Raw genomic sequence first — 13111 nt, 5'->3', positions numbered from 1 at the left:
AAATAATAATAGCTCTGATATGGTTTGAACTCAAAATCCCGTGTACTGAATTATTGTACCACCAATAATAGAAATATACTGTCACTGATTTGATACAAATATATATTTAAAAAGTGGAAAGTGCTATAAAACATTCTTTAGATATACAACTTATGATTATTATTACAGGAACTGTTCTAGGATTCTTCAAATACGCCTTATTGAAGACTCATAGAATCGAAATTTATATATCAAGGGAGATAATTTCAAATATTAAGCCAATAGGATGAACTCGCTTACCTTTTAAACACTTCAGTTCTGTATTGATGGCATCGCTGTAACTAATATCAGCATTATAACAAGGTGCAGCATATTGAAGTAAGTCTGTTTTGGTTATATATAATGCAACAAACGTTTAGTACGAATAGTAATATTTATTATTTGTCCAAGATAGGAAGGACAACATGGTACTACTAAAGCAGCACGGTCCCGAACGCGCAGTCGCGCGTCCGCGCTAGCTAGTCTTGAGTGGTCGATCCTAACCCTAAACACTTATTCATTTGCACACGCGGGTTAGGGTTAGGATCGACCACTCAAGACTAACTAGCGCGTTCGGGACCGTGCTGCTTTAGTAGTACCGGACAACATTATCCAGTATTCAGTTAAATTCTTTGTTCAAATCCTGCCAGGATCAAATTTTGTCTTACTGTAGAGGATTATCGTTGACTGAATTAATTCACAGGACGTGCATAAAATCTATTGTATGGATTCTGAAGTCATTTTAGATGAAACTGATAAGTTTTCAGCATGGTTCTGCTCTTTTTCATTTCTAATAATTCACTGCTCTTAAAAATTAAAGCAAAAATGTAATTAAAAAGATTAAATTTCAAAGAATAACAACAACACTTGATAACAATTTCTGTCGAGGCAATTTATTGCTAACTATACAAAGATATATCTTCTGCACTGTAAATAGTTGTCATATAATATATACATGCATACATAGACAGTATATATATATATATATATATATATATATATATATATATATATATATATATATACACTCACGCTCTCTCTCTCTCTCTCACACACACACACACACACAGATCATGTACAGTTAAGTAACTCATCAAGTTCTGATCTGGTTCATTGGAAGTGAAGAAATGTGAACAGATTTACTTCACTGAAATTTTCCACTCTTGAGAAAAGAGAAAAGAATATTATTTGAATATTATTCCATAACTGGCCGTTAAGACTGCATTTTCATTTTTGTTTTAATTGCTTTGTTCAACAAAGAAGGGATATTGATGAGGAAGATTAGAGATTAGCTGTGATCAAACCACAGAGTGCAACATTTCATAGTAGTAGAAACTTTATTCAAAGGGTTGGTTCAAGATATTCAAACCATAAAAATCTATGTATTGTATTTGGCTGTCACAGATAAAAAAGCACAACCCAAAACATTACTCTATACATTATCTTGTGGCACAACAATCAGTTTGACCATCTGAGAAATTTCTTACACTATATATATATATATATATATATTTAATCAAGATGTGTTTCTCTTCAGCTTGTAGTGGCGCGAAATTATAGCCACCATTGAGAAAGTACTATTCTGTGCATGCGCAAAGGACTTCACCACCGGAAGCCCCTCGAGTGCGCATGCGTAGTAAAACTGGTACTTAAAGAGTTGTTTCACTTTGTCAGAGAGTTGAGCGACAGACCTTCTACGTGACAACTCCTCGCTCCTCATCGAAGAGAGAGAGAGACTAATGTCTCTATTACAACTATCAACTTTTACAAGCTTTTCCAAGCACACCATTCATGAAAATCTATAGGATTATCCTCCTATTCAACATCACCTCATTCCAAAGACTTGACTCAGCTCTGCTCCTTGACAGACAGATGCTCCATAGTATTTCACTAAGCCTACTTAGCTCTTTCTCTCTCTCTCTCTTTTCTTTTTCTCTCTATCAGCTGTGTTGTCCATCCAGTAAAGAAAAAACTACACAATGCCAAAAGTAAGTTAATTTTATACATAGTACAAGTGACTGAGGTTGATCTATTTAGCACCAACTCCCAAGTTAATGGGAATATCATTGAATTAAAGTATTCTGAACAAAAATTATATAATTCAGTTGTCGTAGCAGCAGGAGCTGTGAGTGTTGATTGGTCCTATATGCTGATTGGCAGTTTGGGCAAGAGTGCTAATATAGTGTTAACGCGTGGTAGTATATACAAGGAGTGATTTGTCACATTCATTTCATTTCATTCTAGAAGTAAGAAAACTCAAGTAGAGAAAATACTAGAATAACTAAATAAGGAGCTTATTTCAGTTTCAAACTTCTCTTAGATAATTACTTCCATTTTAAAACAGATATGGACAGAAACATCATAACATATGTTTGTTGAAATAAATTTAATTTTGTTGTCTTTTGCCCATTTCTCCCTTCCATATCTTTTTACTAAAATTTAAATCAAAAGTATTGCCATCATTCATATTAAATGGTAGTGGTTAGGGTAGATTTATATTTTTATACAGATCAATGATTAACAGTATTTCTGTTAGGTACATAAAATCAAGTGTTTTTTTTTAAGGACACACTACTGCCAGAATCAAAAATATGAATTCATGACCCAGCATTTTAAAGAATGTTATCAACAAAAGTGGTCATTTTCCAGGGTAAGAAGCTAACCTCAACTGCACTTTAAATCTAAAATAGTATTACTGGTGATGTGATTAAGTAAAATTCAGGAGAACGTGACATGAATATACAAGATAACCAGACAGTTGTAGATACTTTGTTTCTTTAGAGATACAAAGTAAATTGAATGTAATTCAACATCTAAAAGATTTGTTTAATTTTCATCAAAGAGAAATCCCTGTAAATTGGATATTTTAAACCTGAGAAGATAAGAGGCATTCGCCAGTTAGCTGGAATCACTAAAGTGATCTTTGAGGCAGTGGTGTGGATGGTTATAGGACAACAGATAAGTATTGATCTCTAAATTAACAATATACAGGGGATAGGGAATCATGTTCGAGAGGAACACGTTTGTATTAAAGGAGAATCACTAGTATCAAGGTAGGCTACTGACAGCCTGCTTCAGTAAGAAATGGATTAGAAATGAAAACCTACAGTGGGGTGCATTTTGTTGAGAATTCTTCACTTGTCCTCCAAAGACAAAAGTGATGCCAAAGATGTTACTTTCCACATCAAAAGTCAACACATCATTCCAGTTGATTTTTCTTTTCTCTTCTGTTTCGTAATTTTTTTTGTCTCACTAGTTTCAGTTATTGAAATGTAGCCATGTTGAGGTACCACATATTCAAACATATTGTTGATTATATCAACCGCCACATCTTGCGCTGATACTTATTTTATCTTGGAAGGATTGAAGGCAAAGTAGACGAGGGCAGTATTTGAACTTGGGGACATATAAAGACAACCGAAGAAAACAAATTATTTTGTCCCACTGATTCTACCTTTAGGGTTTGACAACAACATTCAGAAAAAAAAAGTTAAATCCAATTTTACTCATCTTAGTAAAATTACCTTAATTTCATGTTTTGGTGCAAGAGAGCTCCTTGTAAGAATTGTTTTGTATTAAACAAGCTAACACCATATTGGACATTTCCACATATTCTCTAACTTGAAAACCTTGACAAAATTGTTCTACAGATCATGTTGAAAATATACAAATATTGAGAGCAGGAGGAGAAAAAAAGAATACAAATGATTTGAAAATTGTAAAAGTTGATAAAAATCAGTTCTAAATAATGAAACTAAGAAGGAAGAAGGAAAAAGACATTGTAAATTTTCAGAAAAACAAATAAATCATAAAATAAGAAATATTCAAATGTTTCATGATATGGTTTCAAAATAAAGGATTCACAAATGTAAAAGGAAGAAATAAAAAAGGGACATGCAATTTTTCAAAAAAGTGTTCATCTTTGCAATAATGTTTGTTGGATTGAAGCATAAAGATTATTGAGATATTTCCACTGTTATCTTTAGATGTTTAAGTTGGCTTTCTACAGAATATGGAATAATTTTAATGAAATTCTGTGCAATGAAACAATCATTGTAAAAAAAAAAATTTCCTCTTTCATACAAATTATTTTCATTAAATCAAAAAAAGAAAGAAAAGAAAAAAAATTCTGAGATGATACTGAAAACACCCAATAAATAAACCAAAAGGGAAATAAAATATGTTAAACAATTCTTTTTTTTTTCCGTTTCAGATATTGCATTTCAATATTGTTATAGTTACATGTTCAGTGACAGAGAGCTCCAAGTAGAAAAATTGAACTTTAAAAATGCACCCCTTTGGAAGCATCTGGAATAGGAAAGGTGATGTGCAGGAAACAGCAGCAACAACTCACAGGGTGGGGATACAGCATTGGCCTTTGGTTCATTCAGTGCCAAAATATTTCTGTCCAAAGTGATTTGGTGCTACTGGGTGAACTTCTGTGGTTACTATGGTGATACCAGGGAATGAGTTGATAAGTGATTTGACAGCTAAAAGAAAAAGAAAATTAATTGAACAGCTTGCTATATATATATATATATATATATATATATATATATATATATATATATATATATGGGAGAATTTACGAAAAAAACAAAAGGCGAAGACAGGTGGTGTAAACAACAAATGGATGTATTAGTTTAACGCTCGGGAATAGAGAAAGTCTTTGACGTTTCGAACTACGTTCTGCAACTGAAAGGAACACAGAAAGAAATAAGGAGAGAAACAAATAGAAAAAAAATATAAATGTAGTGGTCAGCGATCTATCATGGCGAATCATCATTTAATGTCCATTGTCCATGCTGGCATGGGTTGGATGGTTTGACCAGAACTGGCAAGCTGGAAGGCTACACCAGACTCCAGTCTGATTTGGCATGGTTGCTACATCTGGATGCCCTTCTTAATGCCAACCACCTGGAGAGTTTAATGGGTGTTTTTATGTGCCACCAGCATGAGTGCAATTTGCATGACACCAGTATCTGCCATGGCTGTGATTTTACTAGGCTTGATGGGTCTTCTTCAAGCATGACATAATGCCAAAGGTCTCAGTCACTTTTCATATTTGTATGTACATCTAGTCTATTGGTGGTCTGTCTTTGCTAAGAAGTGGTGCATGATATCAGAATCAGAAACTACTCCAAATCATTGTTAGATAAATGGAGTCTATACTAGCTTGTTCATACTGGCATGAAGTCATAAGTTGTAATAATGAAGTCAAGCCAATATTACTATATATTACATGTATATATATAAAGCATGTTACACATATGGTGTGTATGTACAGGTCATACATATGTACTTTCACATCAATAGCCAAAAAACTTATCTGAACCAGAAGCTGCAATCTATTTTAAGTTTCCCACACAGTGTATGTTCTTCAAGGCATCTATATTGCAGAATTTAGCAGTCAAACCATTATACAAGAGGAAGGGGGAATTTAAGCATCTCCCCACATTTAAACAAGATTCATTTGTTTCTGTTGGAATCCTAAAAATCATCTTTGTTTCATTAGATTGTAGATATCAGCTTCCCTGACACCCTAAGAAATGACTTGTGTATTCTAGAAGGACAGAGCTGGTTGTTTCTTTGGTAGGACAGAGGCACTCTTCTTCAACATCTCCAGTAAAGGGCTCCAACCGTTGTTAGGACCCAAATGTCTTGTAGCTCTGAAGTTTTCATGATGTGATTGTTTATTTTTTTAGAAGGACATTGTAGGGTAGGTGTGAGAGGCAGCATTTAGCTGGTTTGAACATGAAACAGGTGGAATACTGAATCAAGATATGGCCAGTTTTACTGCTACAGGGTTAAACTCATAAATATAAAAGTTCATTACAGAATTAAAAAACCTCACAGATGTGGTTTCAAATGGGAGTGTGTGATGTTTATGCCTTCCCAGTCGTACTAGAAATGCAGATGAAGCCTTAATACCTAGAGCTGAAAAATACTACTTTGAGCCCTATCACTCACAGGAAACCAGTTACCCAGTGTCCATGACGTATAAATACCCAAGGTCACAACATTCCTTCAGAATAAAACATCAGGTTACTCATTTACTGCTGATTGAACTGGGTCAATATAAACAAAAGTGTTTTGCTTAAGAACAATGCACTGCCCAGTCAGAGAATCAAAACCACAGTCTTGTGATTGTGCGTGCACTACTGTAAACACTAGGCCACAATCCTCCACTTCAATACCCAAACCCAACAATCAAAACTGGGTCACAGACTAAAATGTTTTTGAAGCTCACCACCACACCACCTGACATATGACACTTAGAAGTCATATTAAATGATGCAATACCTGTTTTATTCAGTGTTTGTTTAAATACATTAACAAGATGATACAAACAACTTGGTATGTGGTCAATGACACTGAAGTGACAAGCAGAGAAACAGAGTTTATGAATCGTTGTCTTCCCCACTCACACAAAGCAAACCTAGTTGACTAGACACGAGATGTATTCTTGCAGGAGACAATATAATCAACAGAGTTGACTTCACTAGAACTTCATTCATCCACCCTAAAGGAATTTAAATTTAGAACATGCAAGATATAAAACTAAATATTAAAATCTTTTGGTTACATGAAAGGAAAGTTTTTCTAAAGTTAATTCAATTAAGTATATTACAGATTACTATTCTATCGGTTCTCTTAAAATGTGCAGTCAGAAATCCAGACACTCAGTGTAGACAAAACAGAAACAGTACATTTGAGCAATCATTCACTGATCTCATCAACATACAGAAGAATCATTAAGTTAGTGCAGTGAACATAAAAAAAAAAAAAATTAAATCAAACTGGAACTCACTATGTGGTGAAGGAAAGACAATATTAATTCAATGACTAATATAACGTGGCTTAGTGGTCATGCTGTTGCACTCAAGATCATTATATCATGGGTTCGATTCCCTAATTGGGTGGCACATTGTGTTCTGGAGCAAAACACTTCATTTCACCTTGCTCCAGGCCCCCTTTCAATCAGTGGGGAATGTTGGCATGCTCACCTAACCAGCAGGGTGGCATCATTTGAAGGCTAAAACAATGCAAAAGCACATTGTGGCCAGCAATGTGTAACAACATCTGATAGCTTGGTTGGTTATGTGATCATGTGAATGTTATTCAAATTAGATCAACACATGTGGGAGATAACTTTGAACATGTTTTGGTATTATCAGACTTCATCAGAGCATAAATGTTGCCATACTTATTAAAGGAGCCATTGAACAACATGTAGATATACAATGTTGTACACGAGTGTATGGATAACTAGCATATTAAAATATATAATTCACTGAGAATAATTCCTCAAAGACACAATCTGCATGAAAAACAATAAAGTTAATTTTAACATATATAATGCAATCAGCATGAAAATTCTTTTAAGAAATATTTATGTTAAAAAAAAAAAAAAGACTAAAATAATATTAATCATTAAGTTGTCTTTTTCTCACTACACAAATATTTCCAATTAGAATTTTTTTATGTCTACAGCTGCATTAACCCTTTAGCATTCAGATTACTCTGTCAATGCTTATTTATTCACATTATTTTGAATTATCTTGTAGCTTTCAGATTTCAATGATGTGACTATATTTTTAGAATGACATTGTAGGGTAGCTGTTAGAGGCCAGATATCAACAGTTTAAACATATAACAAGTAGAATATTGTGGCTGGATATGGCCAAACTATAAATTGAAAATGTATTTATCCACAGCTCTACCATTTCTGACACCACAAATCAATAACAAAGCCTCTACATGGTTATGGAAAAGAGCAGCCGAATTTCTCTCACATTATACTCAACAAAATTTTAAAAAGACATGGGATAATAAAAAAAAAAAATATCGGATAATGTATTCGGCTGGTGACAGCTGGAAGATCATAGCCGGTCTGTTTGATCAGCAATGCCCAGCAGCTAAGCAACAAGCACAATGACATCACCACCACAAGCCAGATGTGAAAGATTATTTCCCATCATAAAACATATGAAAGGAATTATGTCAAAGTTCAAGGGGTTAAGTTCAAGGCTCACAAATTACAATTAAATAATTTTTAAAAAATTGGCAACTTACATCGTGGTGTACAAAAGAGATTTAACAAGATCACATTCTGTTCTTTAACTCTGTGATTCTTTAAAACATTCATTGCTTTTGTCACTGTGTTACCAGTACCTAGAATTACAATGGAGAGAGAGAAAGATACAATTGCAAAAACTAAATTGTTCAACCCATGCCAGCATGGAAGACAGATGTTAAATGATAAGGATAACCAAAGCACAATGCACACATTACATCAAGTCCCTCTGATCTCTCACTTTCTAATCCATTAAGGACTGCATCCCTCTACTATTACAAACCAGACAATAAGGTACTACTGCTCAGTTTGCAAGAAATTGCAGTCAAATCACTCTCTAATAGCTTAAAATGGCAGGATGCTTAACAATGTGGTCTTTTATCATCATCATCATCATTTAATGTCTGCTGTCCATGCTGGTATGGGTTGGGCGGTTTGACTGGGCTGGCACGCTGGAAGGCTGCACCAGACTCCAGTCTGATTTGGCATGATTTTCTACAGCTGAATGCCCCTCCTAATGCCAACCACTCTGAGAGTGTAATGGGTGCTTTTATGTGCCACTGGCTTTGGTGCCATTTGCATGACAACGGTATCTTCTATGACTGGGATTTTGCTTGGCTTGATGGGTCTTCTCAAGCATGACATAATACCAAAGGTCTTGGTCATTGCCTCTGTGAGGCCCAACACTCAAAAGGAATTCAAGCACTTTGCCTCAATAGGAACTCAGCCACTTTGCCTCTGTCAAGCCCAATGCTCAAAAGAAACTCAGCCACTATGCTTCCATGAGGCCCAATGCTTGAAAGGAAGAAACTCAGCCAGGCCCAACGCTCAAAACGAATATATAAAATCATCATTTAGTATCCATTTTCCATGCTAGCATGGGTTAGACAGTTCATCTGAAGCTGGTAAGCTAGAGAGCTGCATCAGGGTGCAGTCTGTTTTGGCTTATTTTCCTCAGCTGCATGCCCTTCCTAATGCCAACCACCCCAAAATGTACTGAGTGTCTCTTATGTGTCACCGGCACAGGTGCCATTTCCGTGTCACCGTAACAGGTGCCTTTTCCATGTCAGTGGCACAGGTGCCTTTCACACGTCACCAGCATTGGCCATGACTACACACACACTCATGGGATGGTCATCACAGGTATAACCTTTGATCATAGATCTGCTCAGTCAAGATTGACTCGGGGCTAAACAATAACCACAACTACACATTTATATGAGTATACGAGCCAACAAGGAAGGCTATGTGCTTACATGACCAACTAAAAAAACAAACAAATCTCCCTTGAGTCACACCATGTCTGTAAGAAAATGCATCAATATTAGGAAAGGGCACATTGGATGTTGTATTCCAAAGAATCCTTAAAAAGATAAAATTGTTGTAGTTGGAATGCCTTTGATATGTTTGTTGGGCCACAGCTAACCTAAAACTAAACAATAACACTAATCTACAACTGCTCTCCACTCTACATTTCACCATAACATAAAACACTCGTATTAATGAGTAAGTCCATATGTGAATGCTTTACCTACTAGAAATAACAGCCAAATTTTTCCTTAATAAAGGATATAATAGATATATATACTATACCTAAAAATAAATAAGCTTAGGCAGTTGGAATATATATGAATGTTGGCAAAATAGCGTTAAAATATCAAGGGAAATAACTTAGTAAAAAATTACAATGAATTATCTGTTTTGACTATGGCTACAAGTACAAACCCAACAAAATGTTACCAAAATTAATGGGTTATTGTCATCAGCCACAGAAAATCTTCCTCAATGAATTCCATCTGACCCATGCAAGCATGGAAAAGTCAACATTAAAATGATGATGATATGGACATGATAACAATATGATAGAGTTTACTTAAACACTACGGTGTCTGACAAGCCCAAACTAGAATAGATTCAATGCAATGGATGTGTAGATATGCTTCCATACATTTGATTATCTATTTCCATGCCATGTCATTTTATACAAGAATCTATTAAACAACAACTAACACATATTAGAACAAATGTAACAAAACAATAACAAGATACTCACTCATAATAGGGTACATCAATAATACTTTCCGACTGCTGAACTCTGGTGGAAAATTGGAGTAAAGCACCTTTGCTTCATGAGTATCTGCATCGCTCTGTATCAATATCTTTCCTATGCGTATTGGACCACAGCAGTTCTGTAGACCTTGTTCCATGGCTTCGCCTGTAAGGAGAGAGGAACATATTGCAAGTGGAAGCCATCACAATTTTCATTTTACCTGGTTTCTATAATCTTGTGGGAGTGTGTGTGTGTGTGATCATTTTAATAATGTAGACAACAAATAATAGCTGAAGAAATTACAATTGGAAATATTTCCTTTATTTCAGTTTCCAGCCCCAATCATCCCATTGGAATATGTCTAAAGAAAAACTAACAGCAAATATCTCTAACTACATTCTCCTTCTCCTGGGTTTTCTTCCCCTCACCCCCTACTTAACTTCAGTGATCAACATTTTCTGCATACTCTTCATTTGCACTCATCACTGCCTGCATTGGTCTAAGTGTTCCATGGAGTATCTGGTACAGCCAGAACCATCAATAATCTAAAATTAGCCTACATAATTTAAAATGGTAAGGTTGGTCATGGATTTTAATAGAATTTATTCATGATATATTTCAAGTAAGGCCTAGATGAATCAGCTGTAGATTTTTTTTTTCTATTGGCTGGCCATGAAACTTTAAATTTGTTAGCCACATTCTTGATAGCAGCTGTCAGACTTCAAAGAATTTAAAGAAATGCCAAAGATCACTGGCGAGCAATGTTGTACCAATAATGATTTGTACTTTTGGATTCTGGATCAATGAATTAGCAACAGAGATTGTTCAATTTTGATTCCAGTCAGTTGACAATAATTGGTCAAGTCCATTGAATGAACTGGCATCAAGGCTAATCTGATCAAGGTGCATTTGAATGATGTGAATGATGATTTATATTAATCATTACCATAAAGCATAACAGTTTTAATTCTTACTCATCAATTCTTTTTGGTTTTTTTCCTCTGTGGAAACTAATGCTTATCTAGCAAGTAAATAGAATGACATTCCAAAATATGAAACTTACCACTTCTGATAATACTGACTCCACAGTTTCCCTTTTCATACTTCAACCCATGGTACTCGTAACCTGAAGATACATTAAATATCATACATGTAACCATATGTTGTAAATATATCACAATATTCCAAAAACAAATACATTTAATACAATGTAAGGGGCCTCATTGTACAATGAAGAATTGCTTGAAAATTCCTGTATGTGCACGTGATGTGTGCATCTCTTCAGAAGACCTAAGAAGTGCCATTATTTAGGTTAGGTTCAGAATAAGGTATTAATGAAATGAGAGAGGAATCTTTCACAACACACACTTCTCTGTCTGTCTCTATTGATAAAATAATAGTTATTTCTTTTGACATTAGAAACATCTAAGTAAATGAAGGCAATGCTGAATTAATGTAAATGTTACAAAAAAAACAACAGTAAACCTGAAAATATCTTCAGCTGATAATCTGGATACACATGCATACAATGTAATACCTGGTGACTGTATATGTATATATATATATATATATATATATATATATATATATATATATATATATATGTGTGTGTGTGTGTGTATTTTCAATGTGTACAAATAACACAGAAAAAAAAAAAAATAGTTACCAGGGTAGCAAAAATTCACATAAGTACCAAGGATGTTACAGCCTACTTATAAAGGTAGAAATTCCAGGGTTTAAGTGAAATGTTTTTAAATAACATAGATAAATTAAGAAATGGACCTAAACGTAAGTGTTATTCAAATCTTTATACTTCCGACATATCTTTCAAAGAAAATATTGGTATTATTCCTAAGAGAACAAAATGATGTAAAACAATGTAATCATTTCATCAGGGAAAAAAGAGAAAAAAAAACACATCAATAAGCCATTTTAACCAAATGTGATTACCACGTATATGATGAAGGGAACGATGGGAAGTTATTTTTTAAAAAGTTGTTAATAAATTTAACATCAAAAGTAATTTAGAGAAAGAAAGAAATTAACAGAAAACTAAGAGTGGAGAAATATAGTGCGATAGAGGATAAAGGCTCTTATTATCACTGTCCACATACAGAAAGGGGACTGACCAGACTGTAGCAACTACAGAGAGATCTCACTTTTATTCTTCACCTTTCCACTAATATCACCTCTATTTGACATCAAATAAACAGTTTATAATACATTAACCAATCAATGAACCATATATATATATATATATATATATATATATATATATATATATATATATATATATAAAAATTTGTAAGAGTACAAAAAACAAAATAAATGAAATCATTTCCTATTTACCTGTTGGGGTGGTTACTGTAAATTTTTGGTAAGGAAGTTGGTTAAGACCTTCTTCAACAACCAGACGAATCTGGAATAAACAAACAGATAAGAACAACAAGAATAATGTAGAAATGGTAAGTACACAAATCTCCTAGAATATTTGAGAATGATATTAAAATCTTTTAGATTTTTATCATCCTATCTAATTATATGGAAGACACCAAGTATTGTAGCAAGTGGCAAGAAAGACAATGTAAAATAATTGATAATCGCTATAACATGACTTGGAAGGACAAGACATTAAAGTATCGCATGATGGGCACTAAGATTAACGCGATAAGTCAGTACCTGTTCTCAAGCCCTATCTAAAACCAGTTAGCCCTTGGGTCGACATACTTCTGTTGAAATACACTATGTTTGTCATTATTAACCTAATGTCTAGAACACTGGTTTCAAATTTTGGCACAAGGCCTGCAGTTTCTGAGGAGCGGGGCAAGTCAATTACATCAATTCTTGTGCTGAACTGGCACTTGTTTTATTGACCCTTAAAAGATGAAAGGCAAAGTCGACCATGGCAGAATTTGAACTTGGAACATAAAAACAAATGAAATGCTGCTAAGCAGTTTGTCTGGTGC

At 34.3% G+C, this 13111-nt stretch overlaps 1 protein-coding gene across 1 annotated transcript in view; it reads right to left on the bottom strand.

Annotated features, from left to right (window-relative positions):
- Window positions 1-1941: 1941 nt before the first annotated feature.
- LOC106877445 (uracil phosphoribosyltransferase homolog) overlaps window positions 1942-13111 on the bottom strand; it is a 34146-nt gene continuing 22976 nt past the window's right edge. The window contains exons 3-7 of the mRNA XM_014926346.3: window positions 12495-12564; window positions 11209-11271; window positions 10149-10310; window positions 8095-8193; window positions 1942-4508 (exon numbers count right to left, since the gene is read on the bottom strand). Of these exons, the coding sequence (XP_014781832.1) occupies window positions 4402-4508; window positions 8095-8193; window positions 10149-10310; window positions 11209-11271; window positions 12495-12564 (501 nt within the window). The 3' untranslated portion in view covers window positions 1942-4401. The remainder of the gene's footprint in view (window positions 4509-8094; window positions 8194-10148; window positions 10311-11208; window positions 11272-12494; window positions 12565-13111) is intronic.

The sequence above is a fragment of the Octopus bimaculoides genome, chromosome 18 (genome assembly GCF_046866305.1).
Source record: "Octopus bimaculoides isolate indiv1 chromosome 18, ASM4686630v1, whole genome shotgun sequence".
In the NCBI taxonomy this organism is placed as follows: domain Eukaryota; kingdom Metazoa; phylum Mollusca; class Cephalopoda; order Octopoda; family Octopodidae; genus Octopus; species Octopus bimaculoides.
This window is presented reverse-complemented; position numbering and strand designations above follow the sequence as displayed.